Source organism: Podarcis filfolensis, assembly GCF_964270895.1.
Source record: "Podarcis filfolensis genome assembly, chromosome: 2".
NCBI classification, from domain to species: domain Eukaryota; kingdom Metazoa; phylum Chordata; class Lepidosauria; order Squamata; family Lacertidae; genus Podarcis; species Podarcis filfolensis.
This window is the reverse complement of record NC_139605.1, coordinates 74,513,240-74,537,312: the sequence shown is the minus strand read 5'-3', so window position 1 is coordinate 74,537,312 and position 24,073 is coordinate 74,513,240. Positions and strand designations below refer to the sequence as shown.

At 43.3% G+C, this 24,073-nt stretch overlaps 1 protein-coding gene across 3 annotated transcripts in view; it reads right to left on the bottom strand.

The window, feature by feature from the left end:
* Nucleotides 1-24,073, bottom strand: part of ARHGEF37 (Rho guanine nucleotide exchange factor 37) — a 41,990-nt gene that overhangs the window by 11,096 nt on the left and 6,821 nt on the right. Inside the window, exons 1-7 of one of the 3 annotated variants that reach the window (XM_083596968.1) lie at nucleotides 17,912-18,406; nucleotides 10,987-11,195; nucleotides 9,999-10,122; nucleotides 7,251-7,398; nucleotides 4,710-4,909; nucleotides 2,828-2,958; nucleotides 1,148-1,252 (exon numbers count right to left, since the gene is read on the bottom strand). In XM_083596968.1, coding sequence (XP_083453094.1) covers nucleotides 1,148-1,252; nucleotides 2,828-2,958; nucleotides 4,710-4,909; nucleotides 7,251-7,398; nucleotides 9,999-10,122; nucleotides 10,987-11,187 — 909 coding nt within the window. In that variant the 5' untranslated portion in view covers nucleotides 11,188-11,195; nucleotides 17,912-18,406. Of the gene's footprint in view, nucleotides 1-1,147; nucleotides 1,253-2,827; nucleotides 2,959-4,709; nucleotides 4,910-7,250; nucleotides 7,399-9,998; nucleotides 10,123-10,986; nucleotides 11,196-17,911; nucleotides 18,407-24,073 lie in introns of those variants that run through there. The other 2 variants (XM_083596967.1, XM_083596966.1) reach the window with 2 other exon arrangements.

The following is a 24,073-nucleotide window of genomic DNA, read 5'->3' as shown; positions in this document are numbered from 1 at the left end:
TGGGGCAAGGGAAAAAATGTTTGGACCCATGCTTTCCAGGCATGGGACAAGTGGAAGTGTGTTTAAGCCCTCTGTCTAACCTCTTTCAAGAAGTGCATTCTGAACTCCGTAATGTTGAGACTGTGCTTGAGGGTGAAGTCTGGGGTCTTTGTTTGTGGCCAAGGACTGATACTTGCAAATGTATGAGGAAGAGAAAAGCAGAGCAATTTAAAAGCTGTTGTCAACCTGCCAAACAATGCATTTGGAGGTCAGGTTGTTTCCGCCCTTGGTTCATATAATCCCAGGAGTTTATTCACACCTCCAACAGGATCTCCCCCAGGGCATGGAGCCTGAGTATGTTCGACATGCTGAATCTCAAGAGCAGGGGATTGCAGCATGTGCCAAGCACTGTTAGCTTTGAGGACACTCTTTCTGATTCATTTTCTTACTAGCAAAACACCAGAGCAGACTGGGCATAAAGCAATAATAACACAATGAAAGGTTAAACTGCGACACAGCCCATCTCTCAGGCTCAGTGGAAGAAAGATTGATGTGTTTCCTAAGGTTTGGTTCCCTATCTGCTTTCAAAATCTATACTGGTGGAAACTATCTCAATTCCTGCAGGAAGATTACAGCTTGCCTCCCAGAAGAGCATTTATTCATACTTACTCCTTTCCTTTCAATTACCTGTTAATATACCGGAGGAATTGTGGATGAACATCCCATCCACAGATATGAACCTGAAATATACAGATGGCAAGGAAGACCCCAAAGGTGTAGCCAGGTGTTTATGTCAGACTCACATCTGAAAACGTTCTCCAATGTAAAGATCTGCATCTGCAGCCATTTTAAGAGCATAAAAATATTCCTGCTAGATCCCTCCTGCAGACTCATTTCCCCAAATTGAATTTGGATTAGTGCTGTTTCTCTGTGGCTTGCGGAAATCAGAACTAATGGGCCCAGGCACTTACATGCAAACTAAAAGTTTTAACTCTGATACAAATGGGCAGACCTCAGTCATGATTCTCCAAGTACTTTCTGACCAGCTACTGAAACATTGTCAGAGACAATGACGGGTTGTCAAGGGTACTCTAAGAAATCCCTGCTGAGTACTCTGTGTACTTATCCCATGAGCTAGCTTCAACATGAGATAAATGAATATTAATACCTCTGTGTTGCTCAGGAAAGAGGCCACATTCTCCTTCAGATCGGCTACAGCTGATGACAACTCTTGGAACTTTTCTTCCAGTGTGTCAAACTCTTTGTCCTTTGTCTAAAGACCAGAGAGAGGAAATTATATTATAGCTCCAATGGACAGCAAAGGGTTAGCCTTAAGTTATAGAATGCTAGGGGAGAAGATGAGACACTAAATGTGTTGGCATGGTAGCAACAGTACATAGTGATGTCTGTGCATGTGCGTCATTGCTTTACATTTATATTGCAAATAATGGGTTGAATCCAGTACTGCCGTTCTGTTCATGTGACAGACTTCTACTTGTTCAGTGGAACTTCCTTCTCCTGTCCTCTGCAACTCCACCCCCAAAATCTGCTCAAGAGGGCTGGGGGTGCCATGGAGCAGATTTTGGGGGTGCACAAGGACAGGAGAGGAAGTTCTGTTGAACAAAATATTAACGAATTATTATTATTTACACAAAACAAGCACCTGTCGCCTTTGGAGTCTTCCAGGAAATTACACATCATTCCTGATATATGCACACCTTAGATCAGCAGGAAACTAAATACCTAATACAAGACTTGCTGTGTGAATTCTTCTTCTGTACCTCTGAAGTGCCCTGGTGCCTGATAACATTTTCTGTTGTATACCTGCTGCATAAACAGCAGAGTTGGGATATTGAAAGGAAGGGTTTCATTTTATTTTCAAATTATGCTAATTTTAAAAAAAAGATTAAAAATTAAGAATTATGGAGAAGGGCTGTAGCTCAGTGACAGAGCATCTGCTTTGCATGCAGGTCTCTGGTTCAGTCCCTGGCATCTCCAGGCAGGCCTGGGAGAGACCCTTGTCTGAAAAACTGGAGAGCTGCTGCCACTCAATGTAGACAATACTGACTTAACCCAACCAGTGGTCTGACTCGGTATACAGTAGCTTCTTATGTTCCTATGACTACTTAGACATGGAGAGAGGAGATTAAATTTAAAACTATACAGATAAAAATTGAAATAAAAAGGCCAAGAGGATTTATTGCAATTCCTGGATCCCCCCCCCCAGATTCTTTCAGTTCATTCTCACACTTCAGAAACCACATAAACCAGGTTGCAGTGCCCTGACACTGCTAATTTTTCTGCTGATGGAAAGAACCATGACTTCGTTTCAGATTGCCAGCCCAGCTTCCCATTGTGGTTAATGACTGACTGGCTGCTCCTAAGCAGGGTCAAAGGGCTTGAGCGTCTGTAAAACAGGAACCAACTTGAGCTTGATACCTCGGCAGGAATGCGATGAGGACAGGAAAATGCTCTGCGTGCTTACCACACTGCACAAATTACTGGTGTTGCCCTTAACTATGAAAGAAACACTCCTGGCCAGGTCACAAGTGGGCGCTGTTATGTGATCTCCTCAGTGTTGATGTCATGATCCCAAAACTGATTGCATGAGCTCAGAGAGGCTAATATGTGATAGCTTATTGCTATCTATGAAGCAGCCTGAAGACACCAAGTCAGTGAGTTCAGTCTGATTAAATAGAAACTATGGGTGGCATAGAAGAATGCTTTTCCAACAGCCAGTCTTGGTTTGTGTGTGTGTCCTGAATTCACCCTCCCTTGCCACTCTAGGATGCTGCCAGCCCACCATTTAACTGAGATAGTGGAGACAAGACAAGCACAGAGCACTCACCTTAGGCACAATTCCAGCCTCCTGCATAAAGAGGCGGCTCAGTCGTGTGGTCTTCTTGGCAATGGAGTGGGGGTTGAGGCGAGCCAGGCGTTCCCGCAGAGTCAGATACCCAGGCTTGTTATATTTATTTGCTATTCTCATGTCACATGGGTTAGAAGGTAGGAAAACAGGGAAGGAGCACATTACAGAAGGTGGAAATGAATGCCCTGGGCATTTGGTGATACAGAACACCGTCCCAATACAAAAAGAAAACTATAGTTTCTGAGACATGGCTTTGGTGGTGGAGAAGCACCTTGTTCTGTTTTGAAGTATCAGCTATCTTTCAATTAAAACTGGCCCTGAGATTGCCATGAAGGATTTGCTGAGTTGGCCACTTTCTTTCTTTTTATTTTATTTTATTATTTTATTTTATTTTATTTTTATTTGCTTTTCTGTTACAGTTCTTTATTAGTACATCAACATTAGTACAACTGTTGCATTCAAAAAGGATTGGTAAGAAAATTATTTCTTGGGTTGACCACTTTCAAGGAAGCAGCATATTAATTAATTATTGGGATTATCACACACCTCTCGTCTCTTTCTGTTACCCTTCCCTGTTACCCTTTCACTCTGCTTTGTTTACCATCTAGCCTGGTGAAGAGTTGCAGAGGACTCAAAACCTTGCACACTGTTTTGTGAAATTTTGGTTGGCCTAAAAAAGGAATTGCCCTACTGCGCCTTTTTTTAATGAGAGAAAATGGCTGCCTTTGGTTTTTTTAGCATGTACTGCGCCATCTTCTGAGACCACAGTTAAGGGGCACACTCTGCCCTTTCTGCTTCAGTCCTAACTTTGCCACTGAGTGCTCCCAGCTCGACAGGGGATACTCAGCCCAACTCCTCAGGTGCAACTGGGCAAGAGCTCCAAAACAAAATGGAAGGATGCTTTCCTCATGTGTTTGCATGATTGTGTTTGTGTGTGCGTGGGCGTCCATAACACTAGCAAGAAATTAGCTATCAAGAGATCATGCTGTCTATTGTGTGTCTTCATCTTACGCTGGTCTACTGTAATTGAGAGAATGAGTGATGTACCCTTTACTTCTGCAGTTGCCTATTGCCTATCTAGCATGTTTTATTTATGTATGGAGGTGCTTTTACTTATGGAGGTCTATGACCGTAATAATGATTTGGATTTGGATGGTTCAGATCCATATCCAATTGTCAGTATATGGTTCCTGATTCTTAGCCTATTAATTTTCTTAGGGCTGGTTTAGCAAACTACTCTCAGTGCAGAGGTAGAACTGACGTTAGAGTTACTGAATGATATTCAACTAAGTTTGACATCAGCGCATCTACTGTACTCTTTTAGTGCCTGCTAAAAACCTTTTTGTTTAGGCAAGCCTACCAAGATATATAGAATGCTTGCATGTATTTTAATCTGTGTTTAAGTTATTGCTGATTTTAATTATTATTTGAATGTTTTAGATGTCTGTTTTAAACTGCTTTTACTGATAAATTTGTTTCACTCTTTCTGAAAACTGCTGTGAGGATTTTTTTTCTACACTCAAACTGTTTATAAATTATATGAAATAATTAAATAAAACAAGTTTGCCATGTTCATTAATTTCAGTGGGCTTACTCTGAGTAAAACATAGCTCAATACAACCATTTTTTAAAAAAAAATTTCTTTTTTATGCTGTCTACATTTTTTCTTGTCATTATTGAGACACAGCCATCCTTGGGGTAACCCACTCAATGCAGACCTCAGAGTCCACAAGGAGGCATCAAACGTATGCCCAGAGTGGCTTCAGGAGAATAAACAAGCCCAAGTGACTGAAACCACCCACACAGTACAGGGCTCCTGGAGTAGAGCAGATGGTGTCCAGAGAGCATCCATTTCCCTCACCTACTTCCTTGCGTCTTTTGTACTCATTGATATTGGCATTGACGTCTGTCATAGCAGCAGCTGCAGCTTGGAGAGCTCCATAGGCACTGTCGCTGACTGGGGTATTTTCCAATATCTTCTGCAGCAGCAGTGGGTATTTTGTGACCCGTTGCACTGGCATCACCAGGAAGAAGCTCAGGTCTGAAGCCCCAATGTGAGGCCTGTTTAAGAGATGCAGAAGGACAGCAAAATTTAAGCAGGCTTCAGAACTTACTAGCCTAGTGATTCCCTAGGTTTCTCTAGTAGTACAAGTACTAGTGCTTTTACTTACGGTAGAAGCTCATGGGCGTAGCCAAGGGATCAAGTAAATAAAAATACTTAACTAAAAGTAGAAAGAATCAGAATATTTGAAATTGAAATGTTTGCTGAGGTCACTTGGACAATGCTGTGGCGGATTCTAGTGACACAGCTGGCACCCCTACTGAGCGGTAGGCCTGACTTCCGTGAATTGACTAATCACGTCACAGGTAGCTTGGTCCCGTCCCCCCCATTAACATAAATCCTGGCTACGCCCATGCAGTAATTGTACCCTACTAGTTTGATTTTGTTTGTTTGTTGAAGCCTGTAAGAAAACTGGAACCATTGCCTGGTGCCTAGTTATTCTGTCATGGTGCATGGTGATTGTATCATTGCCATGTTAACTGGTTACACCATGCAGCAGGGCCTGGAAAATTTGTTTGCTGCTGTTACATTGACATTATGAATGAGGCCATCTGTGACCAGTGCAAGGCTTCATCTTCCAGCATCTTGTTTCAGCAGTGCCCAACCAGATACTTTTAGGAAGACCACAAGCAGGGCACAAAAGCAAGAGCCGTCCCCTGTTGTTGCTCCCCAACCACTGGTATTCAGCAGCACACTGCCTCTGAATATGGGGATAGTATAGCTACCCATAGCAATATCAATTGATAGACATCTCCTACATGATGAATTTGTATAATCCTTTAAACCACCTAAGTTGGTGGTCATAACACCTTATGGCAGTGAATTCCATACATCAGTTGTTATGTGAAGAAATGCAGGGGGTGGGGCAAGAGGCCATTAGTTCTTGGCAATGGAGGCCACAGTACGGGCTTGAACACTGAATGCTGCCACATATGCATGGCACATCATGGATGCTGGATGCTGGGAACTATAAGAAATTAATGGAACCACAGTGGGAAGATGTAACATAGACCATATTTGCACTCTGATCTTGCCCATTATTCTCTATTCATTCTCTTACTGATTCCACACAAACAACCCCCCCCCCCCCGATTCAGGGCTAGAAACTAGCTGGGGTTAACTAATGTACGCTTTGTTCCATTGACCTGCGTAGACCTTGGCAGATTTCCACTCTCTGGTTTGGGGAGCTTGTCCTTGCTCATTTGCAAAAGAGAACTGTCGCCTCTCACAGCCGTGCTCAGTCACTCAGATAACAGTCTCAGCCAGCTGAAGTGATGGACTGACCCGAAGGACACAGATGCTGCCAGCCACTGACTGATGTCCTTGCCTCATTACACACAGTGTCATGTTTGTTTAGCTAACGAACTCACCCTGGGATTGATTCTTCTCCAACAGATGGAAGGAAGAAGTAACAGTGCCTGGGAATAGCTGCCTGCAGCAGGGCCTCTGAGTGGGCACTGCATCACAACATGGCCATGATCTTTTTAGCCATATCCAGAAACACACTGCTGAATAGGTTGAAAAACAGAAGTTCCTGGTTCAGTTCCTCATTGCCATTGGTGGACCTTCGGATTAACCACCAACAATGACACAGGCAACAGAAGCAAGAAGAGTGTGAGGAGTAACTATACATTGTGGAGGGCAAGTAAACCAGAAATAATGTGGTGCCCTCTAGATGTTGTTGGACTACAACTCCCATCAGCCCCAGCCAGGATAGCTAACAACGAGGGTTGATGGGAGTTGTAGTCCACAACACCTGGAGAGCATCACATTGGCTCCCCCTTAAGTAGACAACCATTCACAAGTGTAGGGATATCGCGGAGTGGGCAGTGGGGTCCGGAGGGAGCACACTCCCCACCAGCAGGCAGTCCCAGTCTGTCTGCATGCGTGACCCTGGGGTGCATAGCATACTCCCCCTCACAGACAAAGTCACGGCTGTCTGGAACATCGTTCCCTCTGTCTAACCTTTTGCGGTCTCAGCAGTCTGCGGTGTCCTGTCTGTAACCTTTGTCTCTGATCCCTTTTGTCTCCTTCGTCATACACTGTGCAAGGGGGAAATGACACTGTGGAAACAGGTGCCAAAATAACTTTGTACCACCCCACAATCTTGGGACCAAGATGTGTAAAGGTCACAGCCCAAAATGTATCTGCCTAGCTTGCATATTTGTCTCAATAAAAGGAGGCTCCACAGGACTGGCCGGCAGCTTGCATGCAGCCCACCTGTGCGCAGCTCACATGATGATCAACACCTGTCTTGTGCCTTCACTTCACACAAGCCTACTTCTATTTCACATTTGAAGTCTGGCTCACATGTTTCTGACTATCAAGGGAGCTACTTACACTGTGACAGTCAGGGTATCCACAATCTCTTTCTGCAGCCTTGGCTCATTCCTGTAAATCTCCAGCAGTAGAAGAGCTTGATCATAGTCACCACAATAAATTTTATAGACGTTCTCCATCTCCTCTTTGAGCTCTTGGAATAAGGTGCCTACCATAGCAAAGGTACAATATTGATTCTGCAGCACATCAATCACATCTCCAAGACAGGTACCTAAGAAAACCTTCAGAACCACCAAAGTAACAGCAGCAATAATTGTCCTCTAAACAATTAATCCTTGATTCTTACCTATGGAACTTAAGAGGCCCCTTCTCCTTTTTATGAAAAGCTAAAAGCCTATATCCAGAGTTGGCAAGTTAGTTCAAATTAAAACATAAGATCAATAAGTCCAGTGTCTAAATTACCAAGCTGACCCACTGCCTTCAATCTCCTTTGCTCTGGGCTCCCTACTTTTAGCTTCCCTACCACCTGGGTCCTCTTCCTAGTCTTCAGCTTGTCACTGTGGGAAGTTTTAATCCCTGCCAAGCAGATAAATTTCTCTTCCCTCACAGAAGTTGTTCTATAAACTATTAGATGGCAGAACTCTTTTGTATTCCATCAGCATTACTTTCCCAGTAAGGAATCCTTGACAGGATATGCTGCTAAAAAAGGAAAGGGGCAGTGTTATACAGTGGTTCCGCTCCTTCCTCCTGTGCCATGTCCAGAAAGTGGTGTTGGGGAATGAGTGTTCAGACCCCTGGGCTTTCACTTGTGGGGTGGCCCAGGGTTCCGTCCTTTCCCCCCATGCTTTTTAACATCTATATGAAGTTGCTGGGAGAGATCATCAGGGGGTTAGGGCTGGGTGTTCATCAGTATGCGGATGAAACCCAGCTCTACCTCTCTTTCAAATCAGAACCAGTGAAGGCAATGAAAGTACTGTGTGAGTGCCTGGAGGTGGTTGGAGGATGGATGGCGGCTAACAGATTGAGGTTGAATCCTGACAAGACAGAAGTACTGCTTTGGGCAGACAGGGGGCGAGCAGGTTTGGGGGAATCCCTGGTCCTGAATGGGGTAACTGTGCCCCTGAAAGACCAGGTGCACAGCCTGGGAGTCATTATGGAATCACAGCTGTCCATGGAGGTGCAGGTCAATTCTGTGTCCAGCGCAGTTGTCTACCAGCTCCATCTGGTACGCAGGCTGAGACCCTACCTGCCCACAGACTGTCTGGCCAAAATGGTACATGCTCTAGTTATCTCCTGCTTGGATTACTGCAATGCGCTCTACATGGAGCTACCTTTGAAGGTGATCTGGAAACTACAACTAATCCAGAATGCGGCAGCTAGACTGGTGACTGGGAACGGCCACCGAGAGCACATGACACTGGTCCTTAAAGACCTACATTGGCTCCCAGTACATTTCTGAGCACAATTCAAAGTGTTGCTGCTGACCATTAAAGCCCTAAACGGCTTCGGCCCAGTATACCTGAACGAGTGTCTCCACCCCCATCGTTCAGCCCTGACATTGAGGTCCAGTGCCGAGTGCCTTCTGGCAGTTCCCTCACTGTGAGAAGTGAGGTTACAGGGAACCAGGCAGAGGGCCTTCTCGGTAGTGGCACCCGCCCTGTAGAACACCCTCCCATCAGATGTTAAGGAAATAAACAACTACCTGACTTTTAGAAGACATCTGAAGGCAGCCCTGTTTAGGGAAGTTGTTAATGTTTGAAGTTTTATTCTGTTTTTAGTCCTCTGTTAAGAGCTGCCCAGAGTGACTGAGGAAACCCAGCCAGATGGGTGGGGTATAAATAAAATAATAATAATAATAATAATAATAATAATAATAATAATAATAATTATTATTATTATTATTATTAATGAGCTAACATGAAAACATGTTGTGATGACCTAAAGAAGTAGTACTGACCATACTGCCCTTTAGACATTTCCTTAAACATGCAGGAGTCACTTGTCCGTGAGCAACTCCTGTGCAACTGTGAGAATGTTTAGGACCCTAGGTTTTGATCACCTTTTTCCTACCCACCCCAACTCCCAGAATTAGCAACCCTTTCACAGCATTGTGCCAATTCCATGAGAAAGGTGCAGTCCATCAGTCATTTAAATATGGTGAAACCATGTCAACTTTCACCCAGTTATGTGGGAATACCTTACACACTAGCAGTTCCCATTCAGCTGGGGAAATGTATAAAGGGCATCTGTTTTCTCTTCACAAAAGAATGACCTAGAAGCCGGGGAAAACTGTAGCTTAGAAAACAATGCATGGTTGGCTCAGGTAGCAGTTGCCTGAGGACTCCTCTTTATGTTCTGCTAATTGGTTGCAACCTTGATGATTTCCCTGCACTTCTTTTTCTGTTCCAGCTGTGAAACCTATGCAGCGCAGTTATAGTTCCCCTTTCTTAATGGCTTGGTGCAATTGTATTACCAGTGAAACCGTACTATGACCTTTGTCCTGTCCATGATTTGGGGTTATGAATTAAATATTAGCACAAGTTACCAAAGTTTGTTTAGCTCCTTGGCCATGTAAACACCTTCAGAGTAATTCTTTTCTGCTTCTACAGATGGTAGGATCAATATTGAAAACACAGGAGGAATTAATAATAATAATAATAATAATAATAATCTTTCTATCCCATCCATCTGGCTGGTCAGCATCACAGCAATTATTGCTAGCAATAAACAGAAGTTAATGTAACACAAAGCATATCACTGATTTAATAACATCTGTCTCAGATGGCTGGTTGTTATATTCCCACTCACTGATATGGTAGAGCTGCTCGTGCTCCTGGTTCATTGCAGCTTCAAGTCCTTTCAGGAAACGTCTGGAGATGTGCAGGACATCATCTATATTGGAGAAAAGTCCTTCCAGGTCAATCTCAGGTAGCTAAAAGGCATAATAGATTAGGAGAATGCATCAGTTATTTCTCTGTGTGTCCATGAGTGAGCAAATGATTACTGTTTGAACAGTAAACCGAATGTTGCTTCTAAAGGTACATCTAGAATCAAACACCTATGCTTTCTGGGACTGCAGAAACAGAGATCACATCATTGCAGAATGGATGTACCAAAGATGGGGCTTAATTGTCATTGCCTACCAGGAGAAAACTTGCTGACAACAGGACCCAGTGGTCACCTGTAGACAGACCTCTAAATAGCCAGGTCTTGTCTTAGTCTATAAACTACAGCATCTCCCCAAACAGCTACCACATACTGTTACCCAAAGCATCTCACCCTGCAGCCTACACACCGACTATCATGGTAGCTTCTTAGACTACATTCACACCATATATTTAAAGTATTATGATACCACTTTAAAGAGACACGGCTTCCCCCAAACAATTCTGGGAGCTGTAGTTTGTGAAAGGTGCTTCAAATTGTTAGGAAACCTTCCCTCACCCCCCAAGCTACAATTCACAGAGTTCCCTGTGAAGAGGGATTGACTGTTAATCCATTGTTAAATATATAGCGTGGCCTTAGCCTACCCCAAGTTCTGAATTTCACTACTAGGAACAAATGCTTAGCTTTCTTAAATTCCTTAATGCATCGTTGTTTTCTGAATTTGAGATTGCCTGTTGCAGATTTTAAAAACATTTTGCTGCACAATTCACTCCCATGGAAATGTGTAGAGGAGGGATAGCCAACCTGGTGCCCTCCAGATGATGCTGGACTACAACTCCCATCAATGATGGAAGTTGGTGTGCATCATCGTCTGGGGGGGTCACCCCCAGGTGTGGAGGATCTGCCTCACCTGCTTTTTCTGGAGGTGATTACGGATATCTGAAATGCACAGCTGAAGGTTCTGTACATAACTGGTCTCTGTGTTGATGAGCTCCTCCACAGCCAGCCGTTGGTTCTGCTCTGCTTTGTCCAGGAATGTCAGAGTTTCATATATGGGTTCAGCCTCTGGTGTCTCCTCAGCTGTCAGTTCATCTGTGCTGTCATTTGCCATATTGGGAGCTATAAAGAGAGAGGGAGACACAAGAGGAAAAGGTGGGTCATGAGTGCACATAATCCACTTAATAATCTTCAGGCCCATTCTAACTCTACACTTCAGTGGGAACATGCTGCTGGGTTTATTATTTTGCAAATGTCTTAAGGCAGAAGCTACTGCCTGTGCTCTGCCATGAGGCTAGCTGCTCCACCCATTGGCAGAGAGCTTCTGTAGGGCAGCAATGCCATCGCATTTCAGTTGTGAACCAGGAAGCTGCTTATTGTAATCTTGTCTGTGCCTTGAAAGTTACTAGGTGTCTTAATTTATTGAATGAGTAGATTTATATTCCACTTTCTGACTGCAGTCCTCAAATCAGCTTGCAGCATTTATGAGTACACAACAGGTACCCTGAGGTGAGAATCACATAACGTTCCCCTAAGATGCCCCTGAAGTGGCTTGTGCTGCATTGCTCCAAATGACACATCTCCATCCTTGAGTCAAGTTACAATATATATTTACATAATATACTTAAAATCACTAAAGAGCAAATTTTGATGTTGGCCTGGAGTTGTGAGATAGCCTTTCAGAATATTTTGATGGTTGGGTTCTGCCGCCACCCACGCAAGCCACTTAGCACTCACTAGCATGTGGAAATGTGTTTCAGGACAGGAGGAGTGTGCAGCTTGCAAAGAAGTTTCTGAAACCCTACAAAAATAAAGTTTACAAATTGGTGGATTCAGCATGTTATCCTCAATAAAAACAGATGCGCTATCTTGGAGAATATCATATTGTTGTAAAATTGGGAGATTTAGATAGGAGAGGGTTAATGGAGCCAGAAGTTCTGTGAGGGACTCCCTTACTATGCTGTCCACATCCTGTTGCCCAAAGTGGCAACCCAAACGCTCTTGGAGTGCTTAAGTGTCATCTTACCCATAAAGCACCCATGTTGTATGACTTTTACTAAGGACTTCTATACAACGTTATATTTGCGTTGTATGTTGTAAACTGCCCTATCGTCTTCTGACAAAGGGCCATATACAAATTCAATAAATAGTAATAATAATACTGTAAAGCAGTGAACTTCAGCTGGGGGGCCGGGACCCACTACTTGGGTCGTGGGCTGATCTAAGATGGGTCACAAAAGAAGACTGCCAACATATTATATGTGCTAGAAGGCACCCAGAGTGGCTGGGGAGACCCCGACAGATGGGCAGGGTATTAATAATAATAATATCATTATCAATAATAAGTCAGTGACAAAAGTTGCCAAGTAAATAATTTTTTTAAGGCGATTTCTGGTTGATTGCACCCAATGAGCTGGGACTTTCTTAAGACTGGAGATCAGATGGAGGGCTGGGATTTTGCTGTCTCTTGGAAGATTTAAACCAGGAGCATAGTAAGACTTGTCAAGGTTAAGGAGTCCAGAGTCAAACCCAACTCCCTAACCAGTAGGCTGTCACCCTTCTAGGGAACCAAAATATTTGCAAAGTAACCAAATACAGCCAAGTAGATCTGAAGCAACTGATTTAGACTAAGGCACTTTCCCAAATGATCACACAGAAGTATAGCATTATACAGAACAATACAGAACCCCATAAGATTCCAGTGATCTCCTTCCAAAAGAAACCGAACCTGGATAAGCGTTGTACTCCTAGAATTTCTCACTGCTTGAACAAAGTGTAACAATATTCTCACTTGACAAAACATTCATTCTCTGTAAGCTGACAAAATTTCAGTATACCTTGAGAAAAGATCCCTGGCTATCCTACTGACAATTAGTAATGTGCACGTTTTTGTGTGTGTAGCATCCTCACCCCTAAAGTAAAACCAGAAGACTTAAGAACTGAATGGAAATGGTCCACATAAATAAACAGACCATAGAGAAGATTTCTGTACACCACAAGAGCGTGTCTTTACACTACAGTATTATATTCTGAACAGCGTGCCAGTCTGTGCTATACATCCATAGTGCTGGGTTATTTTTATCTGATTGCTGCTGTTGATCAATTGTATTCACTGCAGGCTAGCTATTGCAAAAGACACTTTAAAATCTATTGAATCTAGCAAGGGGAACCACAGATGGCTCGTATGTAGAAGCTTCCTTTCACTTGAATAATTCAACACTATTTATTAATGCAACAGAAAGGTGGCAAATAGAAAGCTGGAACCCTGGTCATCATTGTTCTGTCCTCCTAGATTCTAACCACAAAGGGGCTGCTTTACCTGAGAAGAGATGCACGCACTTGTCAGGCCTGGAACCTTTTGTTCTGTTTGTATCCCATTATGCTGACAGACATTTTAGAGAGATGATATTGGAATAAAGAAGCAAAAGCAAAAAAAAGAGAAAGATGGACTGAGACTGCCTATTTCTAAAATAGGTTAATGTAGTTGAGAACCAGTCCAGGGTTCCCAGGCCTGGGACCAGAAGAAAGGCTCCTGGGGAGGCTCAAGTAATGAGATAACCCACTATCACAAAAGTTGAGAATTCCCAATCTATACAGTGACTACAAAGGGGCTGGATCTAGACACATCCAAAAAGCGTTTCAGGAAAACGTGTTGTAAACTTTGTTATGGGAAATCACTCTGGTGAAACATGGGACTCCACAGCACCATCTGGTGTCAGAGTGTTATAACACATATAAAACGCTTTTTCTTTACTAAGGTAGCTGAGTCCAGGGTCTCAGTTAAAAGTTCTGAAGGAGATAAAAGTTCCAAAGATGCAGTCCTGCTATACAGTATTTTAGTGATGGGGACAACAAAACTACCTATCAACTGATTGCTGGTGCCCTTCATCAGGGCTCATAAGGGAAACTCTGTACCTTTTAAAGTATAGAGACCCTAGGTATAAACTAGGTTTGCTACATTGACAGAATTTGTGTACTTTTAACAGCTGTGCAACAGGGAAGTTCAGGAGGTAAAGTTGATGAGAAACTTTACCTATTCAATTACTGCCTGTCTTGAAGTTGTTACAGAAACATAAAACTGCTAGGAAAAAAATGGTTGCATTCCACAGCACAGGTGGGAATCTTTGGCACTTCAGATGTAGCTGAAATACAACTCCCACCAGCCCCAGCAAGCATGGCCAATGGCCAGGAATGATGGGAGTTGAAGTTCAGCAATATCTAGAGTGCAAGAGGTTCCCCACATTTGCTGTAGCATAATCCTCATCACTATAATAAGACAAGACAACATATGTGACTAATACTATCAGCTTTCAAAACAGGTTGGTGCCAGACTTGGTAGACATATTCCTATAGTAATGAAGGCAGATGGCAAAACACAGTCCCCTTTATTTTCCATTATCACCCTAGGCTTTCACCCTATTGTTTTTGGGGTTGTTGTTTTTTAAGTCACTTGAATATTCCTTCTGTTTTGATGCCAGCCATTTTTGCCTTATAGTTGATGCAGAGGTTTAGCTGTAGCTGGAAGGATTAATAATGATGCATTTCTGGGGAATGCTGGCTTCACTTTAAAGCAGGCATAGGCAAACTCGGCCCTCTAGATGTTTTTGGCCTACAACTCCCATCATCCCTAGCTAACAGGACCAGTGGTCAGGGATGATGGGAATTGTAGTCCCAAAACATCTGGAGGGCCGAGTTTGCCTATGCCTGCTTTAAACCATAGTTAAGCTCAACTGTGACTGAAAGGTGAATGTGCTGCGTGCTGCTGCATGGGGTGAAAATCACAATCACTTCACTCTTCCCCTGCTCCTGCTGTGCTGTCTGAACCTAGGCTTGTGTCTTGTGTCTCTCAAAAAAACACAAGAACATAACCTAGGTTTGTTCCACTCTTTGGGGGAGACAAACAATAAGCCCATCTTGGCAGCACAAGAGCAGCTGGAGCAGGGGAGGGGAGGGGTGAACAACCACAAGTTTCTGCTCTGTGTACCAGCATGCTGCACAGTCACCTTTAAACCATACCTAAGTTTGACTCTTTTTTTAAAGCAGTGTGCAAACACTGCCACTATATGGACTCCTCCAGCACACAGTGTGTTAGGAATTATCACATCTACAAGTCTGATATTGCTTAATTTGATTGTGCCTTTTGTCTGAAGAGACTCATGCGTCCAAATATCTGAAAATATAATATTTTTGCTACTAAGGATTTTAACCCCAGTATACAAGGGTTGCCCCTCCTTCAGTTCTACAAACTTTGCAGCAGACCTTCTGAAATACATTTCTGAGGGTGAAAGAGGTTGATTTTAAAATATGTGCCATTTGTTACAGAAAGAGTGGGGAACACTTGTTTATTGAAAGAAGCATGCCTCCTCCCTTTCTCTTATTTCTTTCCTGCTGGCAGAAAATTGAAGGAAATGAAACTGATAGCTTCTTCCCTGAACTCTCTAGAAGGCTTGTTTCAAAGTGAAAGCAAGAGAGGCACGGACAAAATGTTCCAACCAGAATCACAAGGCAAGACCCTTGGAAGAAGTTCTTCAAGAGAAACAACAGTTGAACCTGTGTCAGCTCTCATCACAGTATGGAAGAGTTTGTTTTCCCCTGGAACATCTATTGATTTTGAAGCAATCGTCAAATGCTGGGCCTGAGGAGGCCACATGATGTGTGCTGAAGAAGAAGAGGAAGAAGAATGAACAGAGGGGGGTTATCAAGCAAATCAAAGCATTCTGGGCTAAACAAGAAAATTACAGTGAAAATTTTGAACATGCTGCAGGAATTTTAACTATCTAGTTGTGGAATTAAGTGACTGAATTTGAGCTTGTTTACAAGTTGCATAAATGTCTGATATACCGTAATTTTGATGACTGCCAAAGAGGCCTTTGGAGAGGAGACTATGAGATCTTCTTTTTTGTAGGAATCTGGAGTTGTACTCTTAAAATGTTTGTAAGAAGAACTGTTTTTTTCTTTTCATTAGGATTCATGGCAGTCTCTCCACAGAAGGTTCAAGAAGCTAATGACATCTCTTTCCTACACATGAGGAAACTGTAAGTGATGGGACAGGAAGAATGAAGGAAGATAAGGAGAACAGTAGGCCGGGGCCAAAATTTCTCATTTGATGTAAAGACAACAGGTACAGAAAGTGAAAAGATAATGATGGTTCTGGTAGACTCTGGGTCAGTGAAACAGGAGCTGTTGGGTCCAGAATCTGGACACAAAGAACTTCATCCTTGTTGCATTCAGCTGTGGCTTCTACTGTCACTGTAGCACTAAGAGTGATGCTGGATCAGGCCAAAGGCCCAGATGGCTATGAGCACAACAGTAACTGGTATTCAGAGGCATACTGCCTCTGACAGTGAAAACAGAACATTGTGACATGGCAACCCTATAGGGAGGGCAGCAAAGGGCAAAACGATGTTGGGAAGCTGAATTTCACTTACTGATCTGAACTAACCAGGCCATTCTTTGGCTGAAGGCTTCTACATGGACTTGAAAGTGCATAACTTTGACAGTACTGGAGGCGGATGAAAAGCTAGTCAATAGGGAAGAACTCATACTACCTTTCCTGCTGAACTGGTCTGTTATTTTGGGCAAGTCACTGGCCCTACATATACCTGAGAGACAGCCTGCTTTATAGAACTCCCAAATTTTCCAAACAACATATGGCAAAAATGAGGGAGAGAAGGCCCAATGCAAACAAGTGACAGCACTGAATAATGACAGTAAGCTGAGTACTCTGTGTTGGGCCGAATAGAAGAACCTATCTGCATTTTCAGAAAAAGCATGTGGTATGACTCTTTTGGGACATGCCATTTCAGAGAATTCCATGACAGAGTGCTCTCACCTGCCTGCAAAACTCTACCGTGTCTGGGTCTCTGAATGTAGCCTTCTCTTACAGATACTATTTTTCCATGCTGCTGGAAAGTATATAATAATAATAATAATAATAATAATAATAATAATAATAATAATAATAATTTTTTATTTATACCCCGCCCTTCCCGGCCAGAACTGGGCTCAGGGTGGCTAACACCAATAAAATTACAATAAAACATAATGGGGGGGGAGTTAATTAAAATACGGGTTAAAATACAATTTAAAAAGCAGCCTCATTTTAATAGTAGCCCATAAATCAAAACCATAAAGGGATGGAAACATAAGGGTCAGACTGAGTCTAAACCAGAGGCCAGGCAGAACAGCTCTGTCTTGCAGGCCCTGCGGAAAGATGCCACCCCTCACCTTCACTCTGAAGTGGTACAGTCCCAGCAGGGACTTTCTGAACATGTACAAACACCACACAGAAACCAGGCAGGCAGGAGCTTGCATCATCCACAGTCCCTTTCTGTACCTGCTGAAGGAGTCCTGCTGCCACCCAGTTCAGGTTGTTCCTTTTCCCAAGCAGGGCTTCTGTACTGTTAATAATTGGGAGGGGGAGATTAAAAACAGATGATGCTTCTCACAACTCAACCGCACCTGTAGAATCCCTACTTGCCATGCAGCTGTTAAATGCTCAGGGATGCTGCCAGAAAGAAAAAAAAAAAGGTGGCAAATATATTGGTTCTCTAAAAACTATGGAAAAAGCAGCTTTCCCTTTTACCGCCTCCTGTGACAGGCACCTGCTCTTCCCCGCAGAAGTCAGTAAATGTGCAGGATCTGGAATGTGGTTATGCAACCTTCCCACTCATCCTTGCAGGGAGAGACAGCCGTCCCTGATTAATGGCTGCCCGGGAGATTTTGTGAGACGCACACAATTCCAAGGACTTGGCCCCTGCCCTTTCGGAGGACATCTCCTCCATCAGGAAAGCGCTTGCTGTCAGCTCTCCTTGGCTTTTTTGCCTCTTAATTCTTACCTGCTAATTAGCCGGGGACTTCTCGACTTGTTTAAGCTGCCTCGCTGCTGCTGCCGCCACTGCCGCCTCTGAGTTAATGATCAACCCACTGCGTTCCAGCTGCAGAAGCACAGGCTTGTTTGTGTCTATGTGTGCAGAGGACTGGCTGGCCCTCTCAGCTGTGTGCAAGTAAGTGTCTGTGAGCCAGGCCGGGCTCCGTTCCCTCGCTGCCATTCTCTCGCTGCTCTGTTTACTGCAGCCACACAGGCTATGCGCGAGTCCAGGCGGGAGTCAGATGAGTGTATTCGCTCACAGTGCTCCAAAACAAGAGAATATGCATCCAAGGCAACCCCTGCCGGGGTGGCAGCAGGCCAGCTGTAGAGATTTCTAGATGGAAATGAATGGCCCCTACGGCCTGGCAGGGGGGCCAGCTGCAGGAAAAAAGAAACACCTTCACACACAATAGGAAAATCCTGTGGGGAGCCGAGAGCAGTGCAGGCCACAAACAGCAACTCAGCTGACTGAGCTTTGGCTGTAGGCCACCTCTCACTCCAAGGCACTCCCTCAAAGCCTGTTTACTAACTGGCAAACCCTCAGCATGTTCTAGCATCAGTGCAATGTCCCGTGGGCAGCTTCATTTACTCTTATTAACAAGCGTGGTCTGGAGGTTTATGACAGCCATGAGCAAACAGGCTTTGCTTTCAAAAGAAAAGATGCCCCGGAAAGTATATAAACTGCGGTCTGTATTCCTGCCGCTATGCCTGACAGGTGGGGACATAAGCTCTCCCTAGAGGCTGATTTCTGAGCATTTGGTAATTACAGGTTTTTGCACCATAATAGCCCCAAATCAAAACAGATTTGATTGGGAAGGAGCACAAATTGTACCAGCGGAGGAGGGAGGTTTAATGTTTAATTCATGTTTATTAAATTTCACATCTTTATAATCATGCCGGGGGCGGCACAGGTGATGACTCCAAAAAGCAGCAGCCAGCCAGCCAAGCTTCTCAGATTTGATGGCATGGCTTTCTCGTGGCCTAGCTGGCTCTCTTGGTGGTTTTGTGATAGTGTGTGTGGCTGTAGGTAGGTTTCCTCAAGGTGACCTGGGAAGGTTGAGAAGAAGGAATGGCATAACGGCATATCCCTCAGTTCTACCAGTCAGATCAGTGGAATCTAATTCACTGGCTTGAGCATATTTGCCTTGCATCTTCTTCCCAAATTTGTCTTCCTGTTGCTAACAAATCTATTGTCAACAATATTTAACAAAGCTTAGCTTGCATGTTTTAAAGGGGTGGGATTTGCTAGCCTGACACCATTCTTTATTGTATGGTAGCTGTTTTAATTTTGGGGCTGTTGGTTTTCAGCTGTGCTGTTACTTCTGCTTGCTTATTTTATTTTGATGAATTGCTTTAAGCAAAGGTTTCTACAGAAAGGCAACTTATAAGAACATGTTGATTTTTTAAAAGTTCTAGCACTAGATGCAGCCTTCTACACTGGGATGATGCAAATGGAGGCCGGCAGATTAAAAATTAGATTTGCTGAGGAAATCCCAAAACAGGCCCAGAAGGAGACATTGGAGCACTGTGAACAGGACACAAAAAAACAGCCAAGGGCTGAAAAGGGGACTGGGCAACCAGGAGGGCATACTTTAAAGCAGAGATTGCCAACTGTTTCCCACCAGTAGACACATATAGAACTTTGAGAATGATCAGTCGGTGTGAGCCATAAAATGTCTGCTCTGTGAGCATGGCATAATGACTTCCACATCTAAAAAAGCAGAAAGATGGGACTTATCCACACCTCCATTTGCCCCACTGCCCACCCAACCCCCAGAAAACCCAATCATTAGTGCTGAATTGGCACAAATGACACTCAGGTTTTCTTTGGATTCTGTTTGTTCCGATTCAGCACAAAAGAGTAGGCTTTCCAGGGGAAAGCAGTGAGGGAAAGGCCAAACTGCTCAGACCCATGCCTAGAAAGCATGGAACAAGCAGAAAAGTGCTCAGATCCATGCTTCCTAGGCATGGGACAAGCAGAAGTGTGGACGAGCCCGTACAGGATTGCAAAATGCTTGTAGGCATGACCCTCATCAGCTGGGGTAGGTGGCTCCACAGCAGAGCATCTGCTTTGCATGCAGGAAGTCCCAGGTTCAATCCCCGGCATCTCCAGATAGGGTTAGGTGGAAGACACCCTGTCTGAAATTCTGGAGGACCACTGCCAGTCATTGTATAGACACTACTCAGCCAATGGTCTGACTCAATATAAGGCAGCTTCCCATGTTCCATGCAGGAATAGTACAGCCATCCCCTCCCCATCCAAGGCATTGCCTCTCCCACACTGGTGATTAGATTCCAAGTGTACCTGTTTTTAGCCAACAGATCCTTGAATGAACGCTCAGTGGACAAATCTAACTGAACATAGGAACCCGCAATAGTAAAATATAGTGATTGGGTCATTTAACCTCTGGTATGATACTAGAATTGTTTGTCACATAAAAGAACCAAGAGAAGGGCAGGTCGGGTTACAAAGGTTGACAGTGCCCAGCAATTGAAGGAGGCTCTAGAGTTGGGTCAAAAAACCTCAGGATAGTCAGTACAGGTAAGTTAGGATAGCCGGGATATGAATGTAGGTTGCCCCACAGGTCTATTTTCTTATTGTATGTTCTTGGGCTCAAAAGAGACCTTGGCTATGCAGGCCGTATGCTGGGTAAGACTCTCATTTTAAACCTTCCAACTTACAAAGCTTGCGCTATTTCCTCAGAAGGCCTAATCTATCACTGTCACTTTTTCCTCCAGGTCAGCTGAAGTTACCTTTTGCCTCTTTAATCACCACCCACCACTATCTATCCTATTCAGCTGTCCAGCAATTACATTAGGAACAGCCATATAATGTCATAATATTCACGGCTTTTGCTTGCCATCCAATTTTACTTGCAAGCCTCCTTAGTCACAAGAATCTACATATTTCTTGGTCTTTGCCTTTTCCATTTATTAATACACAATGAAATATAAAAACTCATGTTTGCGGTCTTTTGACACTCCATTCTCATTATGAGGCCAGATCAATGGCCTCAAGCTCTTTGTTGAGTTATTTATTGATCCTCCTTCGAATTCTCAGGCCTTCCATTTAATATCATAGCTTGTACCATCTGGTCACCTTGCCCCTAATATGTTCCTCAACTAGCCCATCTCTGTGATCAATCTTTTTGTCCCATTTTCTCATCAACCCAGCATTACTGGACTCAACACCAAATGAATATTTTCCCTTTATAGTTTTACTGAGATTGTCTTGAGCTTTCCAAAAGCATTAACACATCATCTTATTATTTTTCTTTAAATTTATCTAGCACTGACATTCTTAATATCTCTCACTGATCTCCTTAGTCCTGCAGCACTAGGTTACCTCTCTGCACAAAGCAATGGTTTTGTTTCAGACGATTTCCGTATAAGCTTCAAGGGGAGCATGTAGTATTTCATGCACACCCAACTCAGCAAATGTTTAAGACGTGGTACTTAAAGAAGTTACAGGGACGAATCTTAGCAATTCCATCTGTTTGTCTCCATTAAATTGCTTCTATTCCAGTAAATCATGCTGTTCAGACTGTTACGGTGCACATGATCTAATGGTAAAATAACCAACGATTTGAAAGAACATCAAGATCTTGAGATGCTTGGCTTGCAAAATGATTGCTCTGGAAACTGTCGTTTAAAATGACCTCCCTCACAGAGAGATGAGTACATGTGAAGTGTGATAGAAGAGCAGTAACTAATCACAGCAGTGAGGTCATTAGCACATTGTGCCCAGACAAGGTAAGTAGGGTCTTAACATCTCTCAGGTGATATTCCATTTAATGTTTATTTGGTGTCATCATCCTAATGATAGAATATCATGCCACCACATGGGGCTTTGGTCACTTGCTGTACTCAGTTTCCAATGTACTCAAATTTTATGAGACTGGAAATTCGATATGTTGTCAAGCCCATGTTCTGATTCAGGAATAAAAACAAACAAAAGGTAAGCAGGAAGAAGGGACAAAAATCAGTTGCCTATAACATACACCAATGGTCAGGTCATTTTTGCCACAGATGTGGAGTTATTAAAGTGGTGCAGGATATAACACTTCCATTTCCCCTTCACTTTCAGACAGGTTTTAATACCACCTAGTAAGAATGGTGATACATATTGTGTATGTTCATCAAGTGAGTTGAAACAGAAATCCAATTCATGTGATACTTTGTGTCACAATTTCATTCAAGTCCATTTTTTCTATGTTGCACTGCTTACAATGCTAGACTACTTTACTTGCAAGAGAAAGCTTTTTGGTTTTTTTGGACATAAGCACTTGATTGTCAGAAGTGATTCTGAGTCCAGAACCCCTTTCATTTATCATTTCTTATTTCTGATCCATGGAATTTGCAGAAACAATCAGAAGGTCACTGGTTCGAATCCCCACGACGAAGTGAGCTCCTGTTGTTCAGTCCCAGCTCCAGCCAACCTAGCACTTCGAAAGCACACAGTGCAAGTAGATAAATAGGTACCGCTCCGGCGGGAAGGTAAACAGTGTTTCCGTGCGCTGCTCTGGTTCACCAGAAGCGGCTTAGTCATGCTGGCCACATGACCCGGAAGCTGTACGCCAGTTCCCTCGGCCAATAAAGCGAGACGAGTGCCGCAACCCCAGAGTCAGTCATGACTGGACCTAATGGTCAGGGGTCCCTTTACCTTTACCTTTATCTGCTTATGAAACCCATAAGATTTCATGCTTATGAAACAAGGGCACATAGCTGCAGCTGAAATACCCTATGATTCCTTGTTCATTTAGATAGTGGTTGATATCAACCTCTAAATAAAGCTGTCCACCAACTTCTGGTTGATTAAGCATGTCACCTTCTATTTATCAAATAACTACCGGTATTTAAAAAACAAACAAACAAACAAACAAACAAACAAGAAAGCCAAAACTTATTTTGAGTTTTTCTGAGATATTAAGGAAAGTGGTAAATATTAAGGTTTAGTGTGTATTGCAAAGTGTAATCTGTTGTGAAATTGGGTATGCCCCAGTGTAGAATCTTTCTTTCATGATTTCCCAGCATGGAGGCCTGATCTTAACCCTGATCTTAACCCTTTGCTCACTGCTGCAGTCCTGATCCAGATCTTCCCCTCTCCTGATCTGTGCTGGCTATTTCTAAAAGTAAAATCCTGCACTTAATGGCAAACCACAAGACTCATTGTAACTTGGTCCTTGTTTTCTCCTGCTCCAGAGGCTAGGATCCGAACCAATGGCTTCAAGTTACAAGAAAGCAGATTCTGACTAAACATCAGGAAGAACTGTTTGACAGTGGAACAGACTCCCGGGGGGTGGGGTGGATTCTGGATAACAATCTGTCATGGATGCTTTAGCTGAGATTCCTGCATTGCATGGGGTTGGACTAGATGACGCTTGGGTCCCCTGCAACGCTACAATTTTCTTATTCTTATTTTAATAAACATACACTACCATTCATTATTGGGAGGAAAGGGCATCTTACTTTTTCCTGTTACAGTGCCAGACCCAAACCAAAATAGTTTGAGAAGCAAAGTTTGCCTTTAACCTTCAGCCCCAACAAATGTTCTCCACCTACTATTTAGCTAAAGCTTTCAATTTTGGCTACTAACCTGTGGCTCTCCAGATGTGTCTGGACTGCAACTCCCATTATTCCTGATCATGCTGGCTGGAGCTGACAACATCTGGGGGCTCCCCGCTTTCAAATGCTGCCCTATGCACACTTGTGAGTAACCACCTCAGAACTCAATGGGACTTACACCTGAGTAAGCCGGCATATGGCCTGAGATGCAGAATGGTTAATCTATTGACTTAGTCATAATGAACTTTCACACCTGCTTCTGAATTTTGAATGCGTACAGAACCCTAACTGAGAAATATACATAACTGTTCTGCTTCAATGAATATTACTTAATGCACAATAAAGGCTCTAGACACAGAATCACTGTTATAGCAAAGAATTATCACTCATTCCATAGATAAAAAATTACTGAAAGTCTAGGGGAAAGTCTGTATCATGTGGTACTGCCTCTCTAACCACCTTAATTGTGTGGGTCACAGCATAAACAGCAAAAGAAAAAAAATTAAGAAGTCAATGAATATCAGCATAGGGGACCTGAGGTGAGCAGAACATATTAAATGTCAGC